Genomic DNA, 13,534 nt, shown 5'->3' on the forward strand with positions numbered 1-13,534 from the left:
GTTAAGTGGCTTGCCCAAGGCCACACACCTAGGTAATTATTAAGTGTCTGAGACCGGATTTGAATCCAGGTACTCCTGACTCCAGGGCCAGTTCTTTATCCACTGTGCCACCTAGCTGCCCCACTTTTTTTTTTAATATGATTCAGTTCTCTGTATATTTTAGAAATGAGTCCTTTGTCAGAAACATTAGTTGTAAAGATTGTTTCCCAATTTACTACATTTCTTTTGATCTTGGTTACAGTGGTTTTATCTGCAAAGCATTTTTAATTTAATGTAATTGAAATCATCTAGTTTGTTTTTAGTGATGTTCTCCATCTTTCCTTAGTCATAAACTGCTTCCCTTTCCATAGATCTGACAGGTAAACTAGTCCTTGATCTTCTAATTTGCTTATAGTATTTCTTTTTTTATATCTAAAACATATATCCATTTGGATCTTATCTTGGTATAGGGTATGAGGTGTTGGTCTAATCTAAGTTTCTTCCATACTAACTAACAATTTTCCCAACAGTTTTATCAAAGAGAGAGTTTTTATCCCAATAGCTGTACTCTTTGGGTTTATCAAACAGCAGATTACTATAATCATTTCCTGCTATTGCACCTAGTCTGTTCCACTGGTCCACCACTCTATTTCTTAGCCAATACCAAACAGTTTTGGTGACTGATGCTTTATAATATAATTTTAGATCGGGTAGGACTAAGCCCCCTTGAAGGCTTTCATAGTTGAGATTGTTTTCTTTTGCTATCTTTAAATTGTTCTCCTTGTTTTATTTGCTTCAGTTTGCATCATTTCATATCACCCAGAGTTCTCCCAAATCATCTCATATTACATTCATAAGTCACAATTTGTTCAGTCATTCCCTTGTTGTCTAAGGTTTAAGAAACAATCCAAGTCATGCTCTTAGATTTTAGTTCTTTTCTTTTAGCCCTTTTTCTCTTCAAGATTGGGAAGTTTAGGGGCGACTAGGTGGCACAGTGGATAAAGCACCGGCCCTGGAGTCAGGAATACCTGGGTTCAAATTTGGTCTCAGACACTTAATAATTAACCTAGCTGTGTAGCCTTGGGCAAGCCACTTAACCCCATTTGCCTTGCAAAAACAAACCTAAAAAAAAAAAAGATTGGCAAGTTTGTTTTGCTTATAGTTGTTCTCTATTATTTTTCTTCTTTCCCCTCTTGCTTCCCTATTGCATTTTTATGATTTACACATCAAACTGTGGTGTTTTGTTTGCCTCTCCTTTAAGTTCATTTCACAAAAGAGTGTGTTCCTTGATGCCCCTTCTTTATTCCTTTCCTGGATATCTGCATACACTTCTTGCATATCCTTATTATGAGAAATGAAGTAAATCAAATTTAGTGGGAAATTATGAGAAATATCAAATTTCATCTCCTTCCTTTTCCTTTCTACACTGATGTATACCTTTTACCTTTCTTTTCTATTATTCACCCTCAGAAAAGAACAAATTTACCTTCAGGGCCTGTCTTGGTTTTCTTAATTTCATCAGTTCTCTTTGAAAATATTAGATTATGAAGGGAGACTTATTCTGTATCATTATACAGCTCTTTTCCATTGCTGAAATAAATTTGCTTTTCCTAGTTTTCTCCAAACCTGTGTTTATATTTCAAATTCCTTACTGAGTTCTAATCTTTTCATTAGAATGACTTGAAAATCCTGTTTCATTCCACTTTTTCCTTGAAGGATTATACTGAGCCTCACAGATATGTTTATTACTTTTGCCTTTTGGGATATTGTCTTCCATTGTCTCTACTCATTCCCATTAGAAACTTCTAGATCTTATGTGATGCTATTTTAGAAGTTCCTGGTTCTTGAACTGCTTCTCTTCAGATGTTTATGTAGCAAGTGGCTGTGCGGGCGGCAACGACTTCTCCAGCTTTCGGCCCTCTCTTGCCGGCTTTCTCCTCCTAACTCCAGCTCCTTCTCCCGCCGCAACCATGACGGAACAGGCCATCTCCTTCACCAAGGACTTCTTGGCAGGCGGCATCGGCATCGCTGCAGCCATCTCATAGATAGAGTCAAGCTGCTGTTGCAGGTGCAGCATGCAAGTAAACAAATTGCTGCAGATAAGCAGTACAAAGGCATTATGGACTGTATAGTCCGAATTCCAAAGGAACAAGGGATGCTTTCTTTCTGGAGGGGCAACTTAGCAAATGTTATCAGATATTTCCCCACCCAGGCCCTTAACTTTGCCTTTAAGGTTAAGTATAAGCAGGTGTTTTTGGGAGGAGTGGACAAGCACACACAATTTTGGAGGTATTTTGCTGGCAATCTTGCCTCTGGTGGTGCAGCTGGAGCCACTTCTCTCTGCTTTGTCTATCCCTTGGATTTTGCAAGAACCCGCTTGGCAGCTGATGTTGGGAAGTCTGGTATTGAAAGAGAATTCAAAGGCCTGGGAGACTGCCTTGTAAAAATCACCAAGTCTGATGGAATTAGTGGCTTGTATCAAGGTTTTAATGTCTCAGTTCAGGGTATCATTATTTATAGAGCAGCCTACTTTGGAATCTATGATACAGCAAAAGGTATGCTCCCAGATCTGAAGAACACTCACATTGTGGTAAGCTGGATGATTGCACAGACAGTGACTGCTGTAGCAGGTGTGGTCTCCTATCCTTTTGATACCTTAAGGAGGCGAATGATGATGCAGTCTGGACTCAAAGGAGCTGTTATCATGTACACTGGTACAATTGACTGCTGGAGGAAAATCGCTAAAGGTGAAGGTGGCAAAACTTTCTTCAAGGGTGCTTGGTCCAGTGTTCTGAGAGGCATGGGTGGAGCTTTCGTGCTTGTCCTGTATGATGAATTGAAGAAAGTAATCTAAGAACATCCTAACTAAAAATGGAACCAGTAAATATAGATCATGTAGAATACTTAACCATATTTAGCATTTTTGGACCATTGACCTTTAAGAAATTCCTGTTGTCTTTTTATTCAGGCCAGATCATATTTGTAGAAGAGCCAAGAACAGCTCTTAGAAAAAGGGACTCATTTATTGTGATCCATTATTCACACAGTGGAACTGATGATGATTCTGCATATTGATTCTATTGGTTTTTGGGAAAATAACAGTTACTGTGTGTCCAAGAAAGCAAGTCAACTTAGACCATCTAGTTTAAATGCTCTTTTGTAGGACCATAAATTTGTGTTTAAGTATTTATTTAAAAAAAAATCATGTCTCCCATTTGTACTTAAGCACTATATATATACTATTTTGCACAGCTGACTATTTGGCAGTTATGATGATCTGTGTTGGGCATTCTTCTGTAAAACAATAAATACACAGAAGACTCTAAGAAAAAAAAATTTGAGATCTCTTTCCTGAGAATTTTTTCCCCATTTGATCTTTTTTGAGTAGGTAATTGATAGATTCTGTCTTTTACTCTCTAGTTCTAATTTGATCTGGGCAGTTTTCATTCCCAATTTTGTAAAATATAGTGTCCAGATCTTTTTTAAATCATGGTTTTCAGGGAGTCTGACAGGACTTTAATTATTTATCTTTACCTGTTTTCCAGATCAATTTTTAAAATAACATCTAACTTTTATTTTCTTTTTTTTCAGTATTTTGATTTTGCTCTAATATTTATTACTGTCTTCTAGAGTAAATTGATTTTAGTTTTGTCTGTTCTATTTTCCAAGTGTTCCATCACTTGGGTTTACTACTCACTCACTTATAAACAATTCTTTCCTCTATAGTTTTTATTTTTTTTAATCTCTTGATTTATTCCTTTTAGGTTCATGCAGTTTTAGAAAATTCATTTTTTTTTCTTTTTAGTTATTGCTTACAGTTATTACAGTTATATTTTCTTATGGGGATCTCTGGATTTGTAATAATTTTTTATAGTTGGTTTTTTCTTTGATTTATTCTTTTCCTTACCTTTTTGTCCCAAACTGGAGCTTTCTGCCAGGACCAAGCTCTACCCTCTACTGATCTTGTGAGTTTGGTGGATAGTCCTGCTTGGTCTCTCCTTTGGTTACCCAGGTTTCTTTTCTGGCCTCCCACTTCCCAGAATTAGGCCCCTTCTGGATCTTTGAAGTTCAGAGGGCTGGATTTTCAGGACCCTCTGGCTTCTTAGGTCAGCGTCTTAAGGACCTGGGAGTGCCTAGGATACTTGTCTGATCCTCTGGTATAATCATTCATTACCTTGATTCCCTACACTTTCAACATCCCCATCCTGGGACCTTTCTCTTGGATCCTTTGTTCTTATTTCAAAACATTTAGCTTTACAGTTTTACAAAACATACAGCTTTACATTTATCTGAGTATACCTCAGGTCATTTTCTGGTCATGATGATAGTCTGGGCTTGTTTGCCAGGGGCAGGAGGTACCCAGCTTTTCTGACAAGTCCTTTTTCTTATGGCCTTTGAGTTTCTGTTTGACTTTATACTGTTCTGGGGTGGAAGAAATTTCTCCTTATATTTCTTGGTTATTGTTCAATTTGGTGAAAAACTAGAAGAATTTATTGGGATAAGTACATGGGGTCTTGGTAGTCTACCTTCTATTCAGACAATCTTCTTGTCTTGAATTCTTGTGTTGATTTACTGTATTTCCCCATGTATAAGATACACCTTAATTTTGGGGCCTGAAATTTGAAAAAAAATGTGTTACATAAAGTTATTGAACTCAGGTTTTATTCATTATGAAATTCAAGGAGCTTCTTCTGCTCACAGCTATCAGGCATATTTTGGACAAGTCTGGTGTATGGACACCTGCTTAGTTCATTCTGTTTCAAGAACCAGAAGCACCAATTGTGTCCTACTTTGAAATCAGACACTTCTTTGTCATCGGCAATTCTTGCCTCCTGCTGAACCATCTTTGTGGACACAGGAATTCCACATGCCCTTTGCTCTTCAATCCATTTCTTCAATTCCCTCTCTGAGTTAGGCCATTTGACTGACTTTCCTCTCATGGCCTTCTTCTACTGGGGCATTTTCTTTTTTTTTTTTCTTTGTTTTTTTTTAGGTTTGCAAGGCTAATGGGGTTAAGTGGCTTGCCCAAGGCCACACAGCTAGGTAATTATTAAGTGTCTGAGACTGGATTTGAACCCAGGTACTCCTGACTCCAAGGCTGGTGCTTTATCCACTACGCCACCTAGCAGCCCCTACTGGGGCATTTTCAGTAGAGTTTCTTTGTAGCCAGTCTTGGATTGTTTTCTTAGTTGCAGGAGGATCTAACTGACATTCAGCAGCACAATTTCCATTACCTTTTGCAAATTGGATCACTTTAAATTTGAATTCAGCACTGAACTAAAATCTTTCCTGAGCCATTTTTGGGCAGAACATGACTTAAGATACTGGTAATAAATGAGAAACCATGAGGACAAAGACACAAGCACAGAAAAGCAGAAAATGCAAGTAAAAAAAATCTACAGCCACTGTATAAGATGCCCCCAGTTTTTAGACCCCATGTTTTTTGAAAAAGGATGCGTCTTATACATCGGGAAATATGGCAGTTTTGAAGGTCTTAATAAGTTTTATCATTAGCAACCAGTGTTGGTGATAGGCTCTAGTTATTTTCGTAGTGGTCCTTTGTATATTCTTGTCACTGCTATAGAATGAAATAACCAATCTTATGAAATATGCTTGGGACATATGGTGAAACCAACTGTCTGGCCCTTTCTTTACCACTCCAAGTAGCATCTGTAAACTGTCGTTCCATTTAGATTAAGCCTCTTTCTTCTGGTTTTATCAATAGTAGAAATGATTAGATTGATAAAATTCAGAAATTCACTCATAGGTATATTCATGTATCGGTTATTAGATGTTTCACAGTTATAGTACCAACAGTAAAATTAAAATTTGTAGAAGGTTCAGAAGCTGTGATTCTTGGAATTCTCTTTCACTGACTTTACAAAAGTGGAAAAAGATGGAATAGAACTGAGATCTATTTTGCGTTTTTTTTTTTTCTTTAATGAATTTCTAGAGACAAATAGTTACTAAGCAGTTCCTCTTCAGGTGATGAGAGTATTGTTACTTAATAAGACTGATCTTCAGGGCCCATACTCTAAAACCCTTTCTATGATGACAGACCTGCTAAGACCTCTATACTGGTGTCATAGTCTTCAAGCACCAGGGTCACCTCCAAGTCACAGCAAGATATCAGAGTAAGAATTTGTGAGGTGAGGAATATTATTTGTCACAATAGAAAATTATTGGAATAATTAGCTAATTATTCATGTAAAAAAAGCATTTTGTATTTTTGGCTTCCACAATATAGGAGAGGCTATTTTCTGGGCATTACCCATACATAAAAATGTATTTAATCTAGATGGCACAGTAGATTAGAGCACAAGGCTTGGAGGTAAGAAGACCTGGCCTCAGATGTTTATTAGCCATGTGATCCTGGAAAAAAATCACTTAACCACTATTTGGTAAAAAGGAGATATTAATAGCACCTTCCTCCTAGAGTTGTTTTGAAGGTCAAATGGATTGTAAAGCACATAGCAGTGTCTGGTGTGAAGTAAATGTTAGCATAATTATTAAAGGTAAATGTTATCTATAATTTTTTAATTGCAGGAAAAGGACACAGATGAGATAATCACAGTATCATAGATTAGGTCTGGAAATTTAGAGACTGTCAAGGTCAATACCCTTATTTTAAAGATGAGGCTCTAGGCAGTTAGGTGACTTGTCCAGTGTCCCAGAAGCTAGTAAGTATCAGAGACTGGATTTAAGCACAGGTCTTCCAGACTCCCAAGTTCAGGACTTTATCCATTACTCCAGGATGCCTGCAATCATAGACTATAGTACTGGTCTATTAACTTAATGTTAATCACTACTTAAATGCAATATTTTAAGTATTAATAAATGACTTTTTATTTCTTTATAATTTGACAATAGCTGATGCTACATTCTTGTGTGACAAGCGATGTAGTAAGAAACGATTGTGTGGACGGCATAAATGTAATGAAATATGCTGTGTGGTAAGTTTACATATTGTAGAGCATGATAAACATTTTACCTTGAATGCTGTACTCTGTATTAATTTCAACCCATTCCAATAAGCATTTATTAAATATCTACTATGTGTCAGATGCCTTGCTAATGCCTGGGGATAAAATTAGTAAAAATAATGACAGTCCTTGCCCTCAAGGAACTTCAAATATAAGGGTGGTAGGAGGACCACACACTAAAGGAGGCAAGAAAGAGGATGGGAGGGGTAGCAAATCAATACACTGACCATATCTGAAGACATGTTCCTTACTCTCTTTCTTTTATCTACACCTCTTTGTCAATAAATAGAAATTGTGTTTCACTCCAGAATGGATAGTAACAATCTATCACTTCATTGATGAAAATTCTGAAGTCTTTTAGTGTTGTTTTTGCTTTTTATCATTGTGATCACTATGTAAAATGTTCTAGTTCTACTTAGTTCAGTTTGCATAAATTCACATAATTTTGCCCTCTTTTTCTCAGAATCTTTCATATTCAGCATTATTTCCTTACCTTACATTTATTGTTTTTCAGTTGATTGACACTTTGTTTCCAGTTCTTCCAGTTTAAAAAAAGGGGTCTAGCTCACTCATAATAATCTTTTAGGTTTATTAATTGCTTATAATTATAACTTTTGCTCAAAAAATCTATAAATTAAAATTTACATGATATAAATATGATTAGAAAATATAAAATTTTCTACTGATAATTATGAAACCTCTAAATGTAAAATTATAAGCTAATTATAAAATAAATATTTTATGTTGGATATTCTATAAGAAATAAAAAAGTAATTCAGCAGAACCTCATATGCTTATTTACAAGTCTTTATATTAAATTTTTTCATTTAGCATTTTTTGAATAACATTTTAACAACTAACTAACAACAACTAACAACTTAGGTGGTATTTTATAATAAAATCATATATAAATTTAATTTTGATGCTGAACTTTTAATTTGAATAAAGGTTTACAATGTTTGGTACAACACCAGACAAGTACACTTTAGTCTAGTTCTACATTGAGCTTATTTAAAAAGAGAATAAAAGTGAAAATGCACAGTATTTGAGTATAAAGCTTTTTGTAATGGATAGCTAGATATCCGCACCTGTTCTTATCCTCAGAAGAACTTTTAAACTCCCCTTGCCATTTTCTATGACATATTTGTTCAAGTGAGCATTTTCACTTTATTCTTTTATTTTATTTTTTTTTAGATTTTTCAAGGCAATGGGGCTAGGTGGCTTGCCCAAGGCCACATGGCTAGGTAATTATTAAGTGTTTGGGGTCGGATTTGAACCCAGGTACTCCTAACTCCAGGGCCGGTGCTCTATTCACTGCACCACCTAGCCGTCCCCCACTTTATTCTTTTAAAAAAGATCAATGTAGAATCAGATTAAATTGCATTGGTCTGGTGTTATGCCAGATGTTTCACTTCTCTTCTTCAGCTTATTTTACAGACAAGAATCTGGGGCAAACAGGTTTAAGTGACTTTCCCAGGATCACACAGCAGTTTTTGTCTAGACTGGTTCAAGTTATTCCATTTCACATGCTCTGTATTCCAGGAGCCAAATTGAGATGAAGGAGAAGGGAATTGAATTGAAGGGGAGCTAGAGGTTCCAAGAGGTAAAAGAGAAGAAAGTATTTCAGTCCCATGCCAGGGCAGAGGACAAAATGTGAAACATGAAGTAAGGAAATAAGTAGAACAATGTGGTCTAGGAAAAGAGGCTAGAGAAAGATTGTAAAGGGCTTTAAATGCAAAAAAGAAATAAAAACATTAATAATCATTGAAAGATTTGAAGAAATATATTGTGCAGCTTAAGTTGACTAGGTATGTGAACTGACATTGGTGCTTGGAAATGAGATTGGCCAGAGCTAAGGGACAGCCATCAAGTTACCATATATACATTTAACAAATAAACATAAAGCAGAGCCATAGTTAATAGTATGTACTTATTATGTATATATTATGAATTGACTTGTCAGTGAACATATTATATGCTCCAGGGAAATGAAACCCCTTAAAGGCAGTTACTATTTCATTTTTGACTTAATATTTTCAGCACTTAGCATAGTAATTGGAATAAAGCAGGTTTTGATAAATGTTTTTTGAAAGTATTAGTTGTTTACTTTAGTCATTTTTATAAAAGAACCTGATTCTTTCTTCCCTAGGATAAAGAGCATAGGTGTTCCTTAATTTGTGGGAGAAAACTCAACTGTGGCCTTCATAGGTGTGAGGAACCTTGTCATCGGGGAAACTGTCAGACCTGCTGGCAAACAAGTGAGTTCTGTACTGACATTTTCAATACATTATCTTTATAAATGGGTTACTTGAACACAGATGTTGGAAATTTGGTTTTTGACATATATATTTGTTTAGCTCACTTTGCTGAGCTGCTTTGAATATATGCATAATATACACAGGTGTTTATTTTCACTGATTGGATTTACAAAATTTTTAAATTAATTTTTTATTATCCTTCATTTACTTTTTCCAGGTCAATTGTTTTTGATAATAACCTATATATCTTTGTATTATTTTCATGTTTTGACTTTGTTCATCTATTATTGTCTCATGGAATCATTGAGTTCAATATGCATCTTCCTGTTTTTCAGTGAGTTCTGCACTTGGGTAAGATGAAAACTTCGTGTTCTAGGCTAATGATTTTCTTTTTGATTCTTTCCTTGAGTGCTCTAATTTCATTTTAAGTCCCTCCTATGTACCAGGCATTGTGTGAAATGCTTTACAAATATGATCTCATTTGATCTATGGAGACCTTATGGCAAAGAAATTTTTTACTCTGAGGTGCTCCTTGTACTCCTTGTAACTTATAGAGTTACATTCTTTTGCTTTTCTATTTTGGACTTTTCTTAACCCACAATATTTCTACATTGTAATCATTGTTTTCTTTTTTACCTATATCTCCAGTCTCAATTCCTAATTAGGAACTTTGTGTTAAGGTTAGATTCCATTTTTTTAGTGTAATAGACATATCTTTTGAGGTTCTGCCCTCCTTAGTTTGAAAACTGCTGGCACTGTGTAACCAGATGAGGTGACTGGTATTTAAGGATTGCTTTCTGCCTCCATCTCTGCTTCTGACTCCCTTTTCTGGTAATCTGACTTAAGCCCATTTCCATCTGCTTCTCCTTGCATGATTCCAACTGTTATCAATTGCTCCATCCTTTGCTGTGATTCTGACTTCTCTTTATTCTAATTCTGGTGTTTTCTTGACCTTGCTAGACAGAACCCTGGACTCTGGATCCATGGGAGTTTGGACTAGTTTCATGTTTCTCTGGTGTCTCCCTGTTCAGAGCTCCCACAAGTTGTAGATCCCATTTACTAGAAATCACTCGTCTTTGTCCTCCTCTAGTGTGACCCTTCCCCAGATTTCTATGACTTTTGACTGTTATCTTGCATAGCCTATGGCTAGATAGAAGAACTTATTGCTGTTTCTCTTTGGTATCCTTTATCATTGTTTCATATCAGGCCCTTTTAGATCTTTGCGGGGTTGGTGACTTGGGGTTCTCTAGGACTTAGATAGGTCATATCCTCAGCACTGATCTTTAGAATAGACAAAAATAGTCCTTTTTGTTCTAAGTTCATTACCATCCATCATTTTTTCCCAAAGACTTAAGGATTTTTTTTCATTCTTGATTCTATATTCTTTATTTCATAAAGGGAAAAGTCTGACCAAGACCTAGAGAAATATATATCTCTTGTTTTCAGTTGAACTAACTAAGGAAGTATTTTGTATGCTTCCACACTGTAATTTGAATTGATTACTCTCCGTTTTTGTGGAAGCCTCATTATATTGTCTTTATGAAATAATTTGGGTACGCATTTATTTTTACTAGAGACTGAAAAAAATACGTTTCCTGGATAAAGTTTATGATGGAACATATTTTTATTCCAGTCTGCTGGTTGGTTTCCTCCTTAACATTCAAAAACACTTTAAAAAAATTATCGCATACTACATGATTTGCAAAGCCATAATAGTATTTTTATTTTTCTACTGTCTCAGGTTTTGATGAATTAACATGCTATTGTGGAGAGTCAGTGATTTTCCCTCCAGTTCCTTGTGGTACTAAGCCCCCAGAGTGTAAAAACACATGTACAAGACTTCATGAATGTGATCATCCTGGTGAGTTCCTCTACATCTAGTTTTATTTGAACTTAATGAACTATATAAAGGAATCACATTTTTGCCCCTTACTTCTATGTGTTTATTTTCTCTTTAACATGAATTTTATGGTCTCTTCCTTAGACATATTTTGAATTTGTCATTTATTTGAGAACTGTACAATTTTGTGGGTTAGATACCAGTTTATTTCTCGTGACTCTAGGGCCTACTATCATCCCAATTACTACTGAAAAAGAAATGACCAGTTCTTAAAATACAATATGACAAGTAGGTCTTAGGCTGCTCCAGTTTCCCAGTGGACCTTCCTTATATTGTCATGGTTTTAAAAGATGCTCAAAATGTTTTTGCTCTCCTCTCCTGGCAGTTCTTAACCTCTTTCAAGAAAGTTTATAGCAGCAGCATTTATATATAGCAAATATATAGCAGCAGCAATATTCCAGTAGTACTGGTTTAGGAGTCAGAAAACCTGTGTTTCTGTTCCTGGCTAACTTTTTGGTGACTCTAGGTGAGTCATTTAGCCCATCTCTAACTTCTGTTTCCTCATCTGGAAAAATTGAGTTGATAATACTTAAACTGCCTATTTTATAGTGAAGAATAAGATTTGTAATTTTGCCTCTTATCTAAACTTTTCACAATTTAACTTCTAGAACATCCACAATTTAATTTTTGATACAAAAATTCTCTATGTTAAGATCAAATATTGTTAGTTAATCTTCATAGTAAGAGAAGAATACTTCATGAATTATTTTGGTTTCGTCCTTTTTTGTTCTACCATTCAGAAAGTTATTGGGTGAAATATCCAGCCTTGTGCTATACTGAATATATACCTAGACTTTTTGTTTTGTTTTGGTTTTTTGCAAGGCAATGGGGTTAAGTGACTTGCCCAGGGTCACACAGCTAGGTAATTATTAACTAACTATCTGAGACCAGATTTGAACTCAGGCTCTATCACTCTATACACTGCGTCACCTAGCTGCCCCTATATATACCTAGACTTGTGATGGACACTAAATTGGAAAATTTTAAAAGATACTATGGTCCTTGCCCTGGAGTATCCCTTAATCTTCCATGGGTAGAAGGTATGAAATATACACGTCATATGACAGATTTATTAGTATGATGCAATAAGGAACAGTAACAGATTTGAAGTTAGAGAATCCCAAATCCCAGTTCATCCCCATACTGACTGATGAAATGAAAGCAAACTTACCTTTCCTTACCTATAAAATAAGACAGTTGGACTATTTGAACTCTTAAGCTTCCTTCCAGTTGTAAACATAGGATATTTTGAATACATTAAGACATTATAAATGATCTGTTCATAGCAGCACACTTTTTAAGTGCCTACTATGTATCAGATCCTGTGGTAACAAAGACAAAAAGGAAGCAATCCCTGCCTTTAGGCAGGAAATATTTGTACAGATGCGTAAATAAATACAAAATACAAATCAACTTACTATCTTCCCTCCCTCTCTCAAGGGGAAAAAAGGGGAAAAAAGGGGGGAAAAGGTAAAAAAAAAACCCCTCCTTTTCCTATTACTGTCAAGGGTACCAACATTCTTCCAGCTACATACCACTTTTTTCAGCCAAAGAATCCTTCTCAACTCCCCATTCTCTCTCAACCCACCATGTATAGTCACTGGTTAAGTCTTGTCAATTTTGCTTTTACCTCCAAAAGATTTCTCATACATATCTTCTTTCTTCCTTTGATGCTGTCACCACTCTTATGTAAGCAGACTTTTATCACCTCTTGCTTAAATTTTATTTTCAAAGAAAACCAATTATATTAAAACCCAGTTATCAAAATAACTTTTAAACAAACCAAATTCACGCATCCCAAGTTAGAACTTCAGATTTAGATGTTGCCTTGTAGCATAAAAGATGCTTAATAAATAAATGCTTGGTGAAATGAATTCAATTTCTTACTTAGAGTAAGCAACAAAAAGAAAGGGAAAATTAGCTTCTTAAGAGTTAACTGGAGTAAAAGTTCAGGATGGTACCCTAAATTGCATAAAACCTTTTTTCTTCATGTATAAAATTGTATGAAGTGGTGGGGGGCTGTTTGCCTAGATTTAAAATTTTTTATTTATTTATTTAAGGCAATAGGATTAAGTAACTTGCCCAAGGTCACACAGCTAGGTAATTATTAACGTGAGGTCAGATTTGAAGTTAGGTCCTCCTGACTTCAGGTCTGGTGCTCTATCCATTGCACCACCTGGCTGGTCTCCTTGCTTCAAATCTCCCTGTACTCTAATCTATCCAATTCACCTGTCAAATTGATCTTCCTTAGATACTGTTCTAACCCTATTGGTCCTCCTAGTCAATAAATTCCACTGGCTTCCTAGTATATCTTCAGAATTAAGTCTTCTGTGTAGTGTTCAAAGCCCTTACTTATCCGGCCCTGTGCTACCTTTTCAAGCTTCAGTAACATGGAGAGTTTGAAGAGAGAAGGT

The 13,534-nt window shown here is 35.6% G+C and overlaps 1 protein-coding gene and 1 pseudogene across 6 annotated transcripts in view; both read left to right on the forward strand.

Moving 5' to 3' along the window:
• Positions 1 to 13,534, forward strand: part of NFX1 (nuclear transcription factor, X-box binding 1) — a 95,158-nt gene that overhangs the window by 43,488 nt on the left and 38,136 nt on the right. For all 6 annotated transcript variants that reach the window (XR_012471879.1, XM_074203162.1, XM_074203163.1 and 3 more), the window contains 3 exons: positions 6,850 to 6,932; positions 9,112 to 9,220; positions 10,962 to 11,081. Coding sequence is in view for 5 of the 6 variants with exons in the window: in XM_074203162.1 (XP_074059263.1) it covers positions 6,850 to 6,932; positions 9,112 to 9,220; positions 10,962 to 11,081 (312 nt within the window). In the remaining variant the exon portion in view is untranslated. The remainder of the gene's footprint in view (positions 1 to 6,849; positions 6,933 to 9,111; positions 9,221 to 10,961; positions 11,082 to 13,534) is intronic.
• On the forward strand, positions 207 to 3,494 carry LOC141500180 (ADP/ATP translocase 3-like; annotated as a pseudogene).

This window comes from Macrotis lagotis, chromosome X, assembly GCF_037893015.1.
Source record: "Macrotis lagotis isolate mMagLag1 chromosome X, bilby.v1.9.chrom.fasta, whole genome shotgun sequence".
Classification (NCBI taxonomy): domain Eukaryota; kingdom Metazoa; phylum Chordata; class Mammalia; order Peramelemorphia; family Peramelidae; genus Macrotis; species Macrotis lagotis.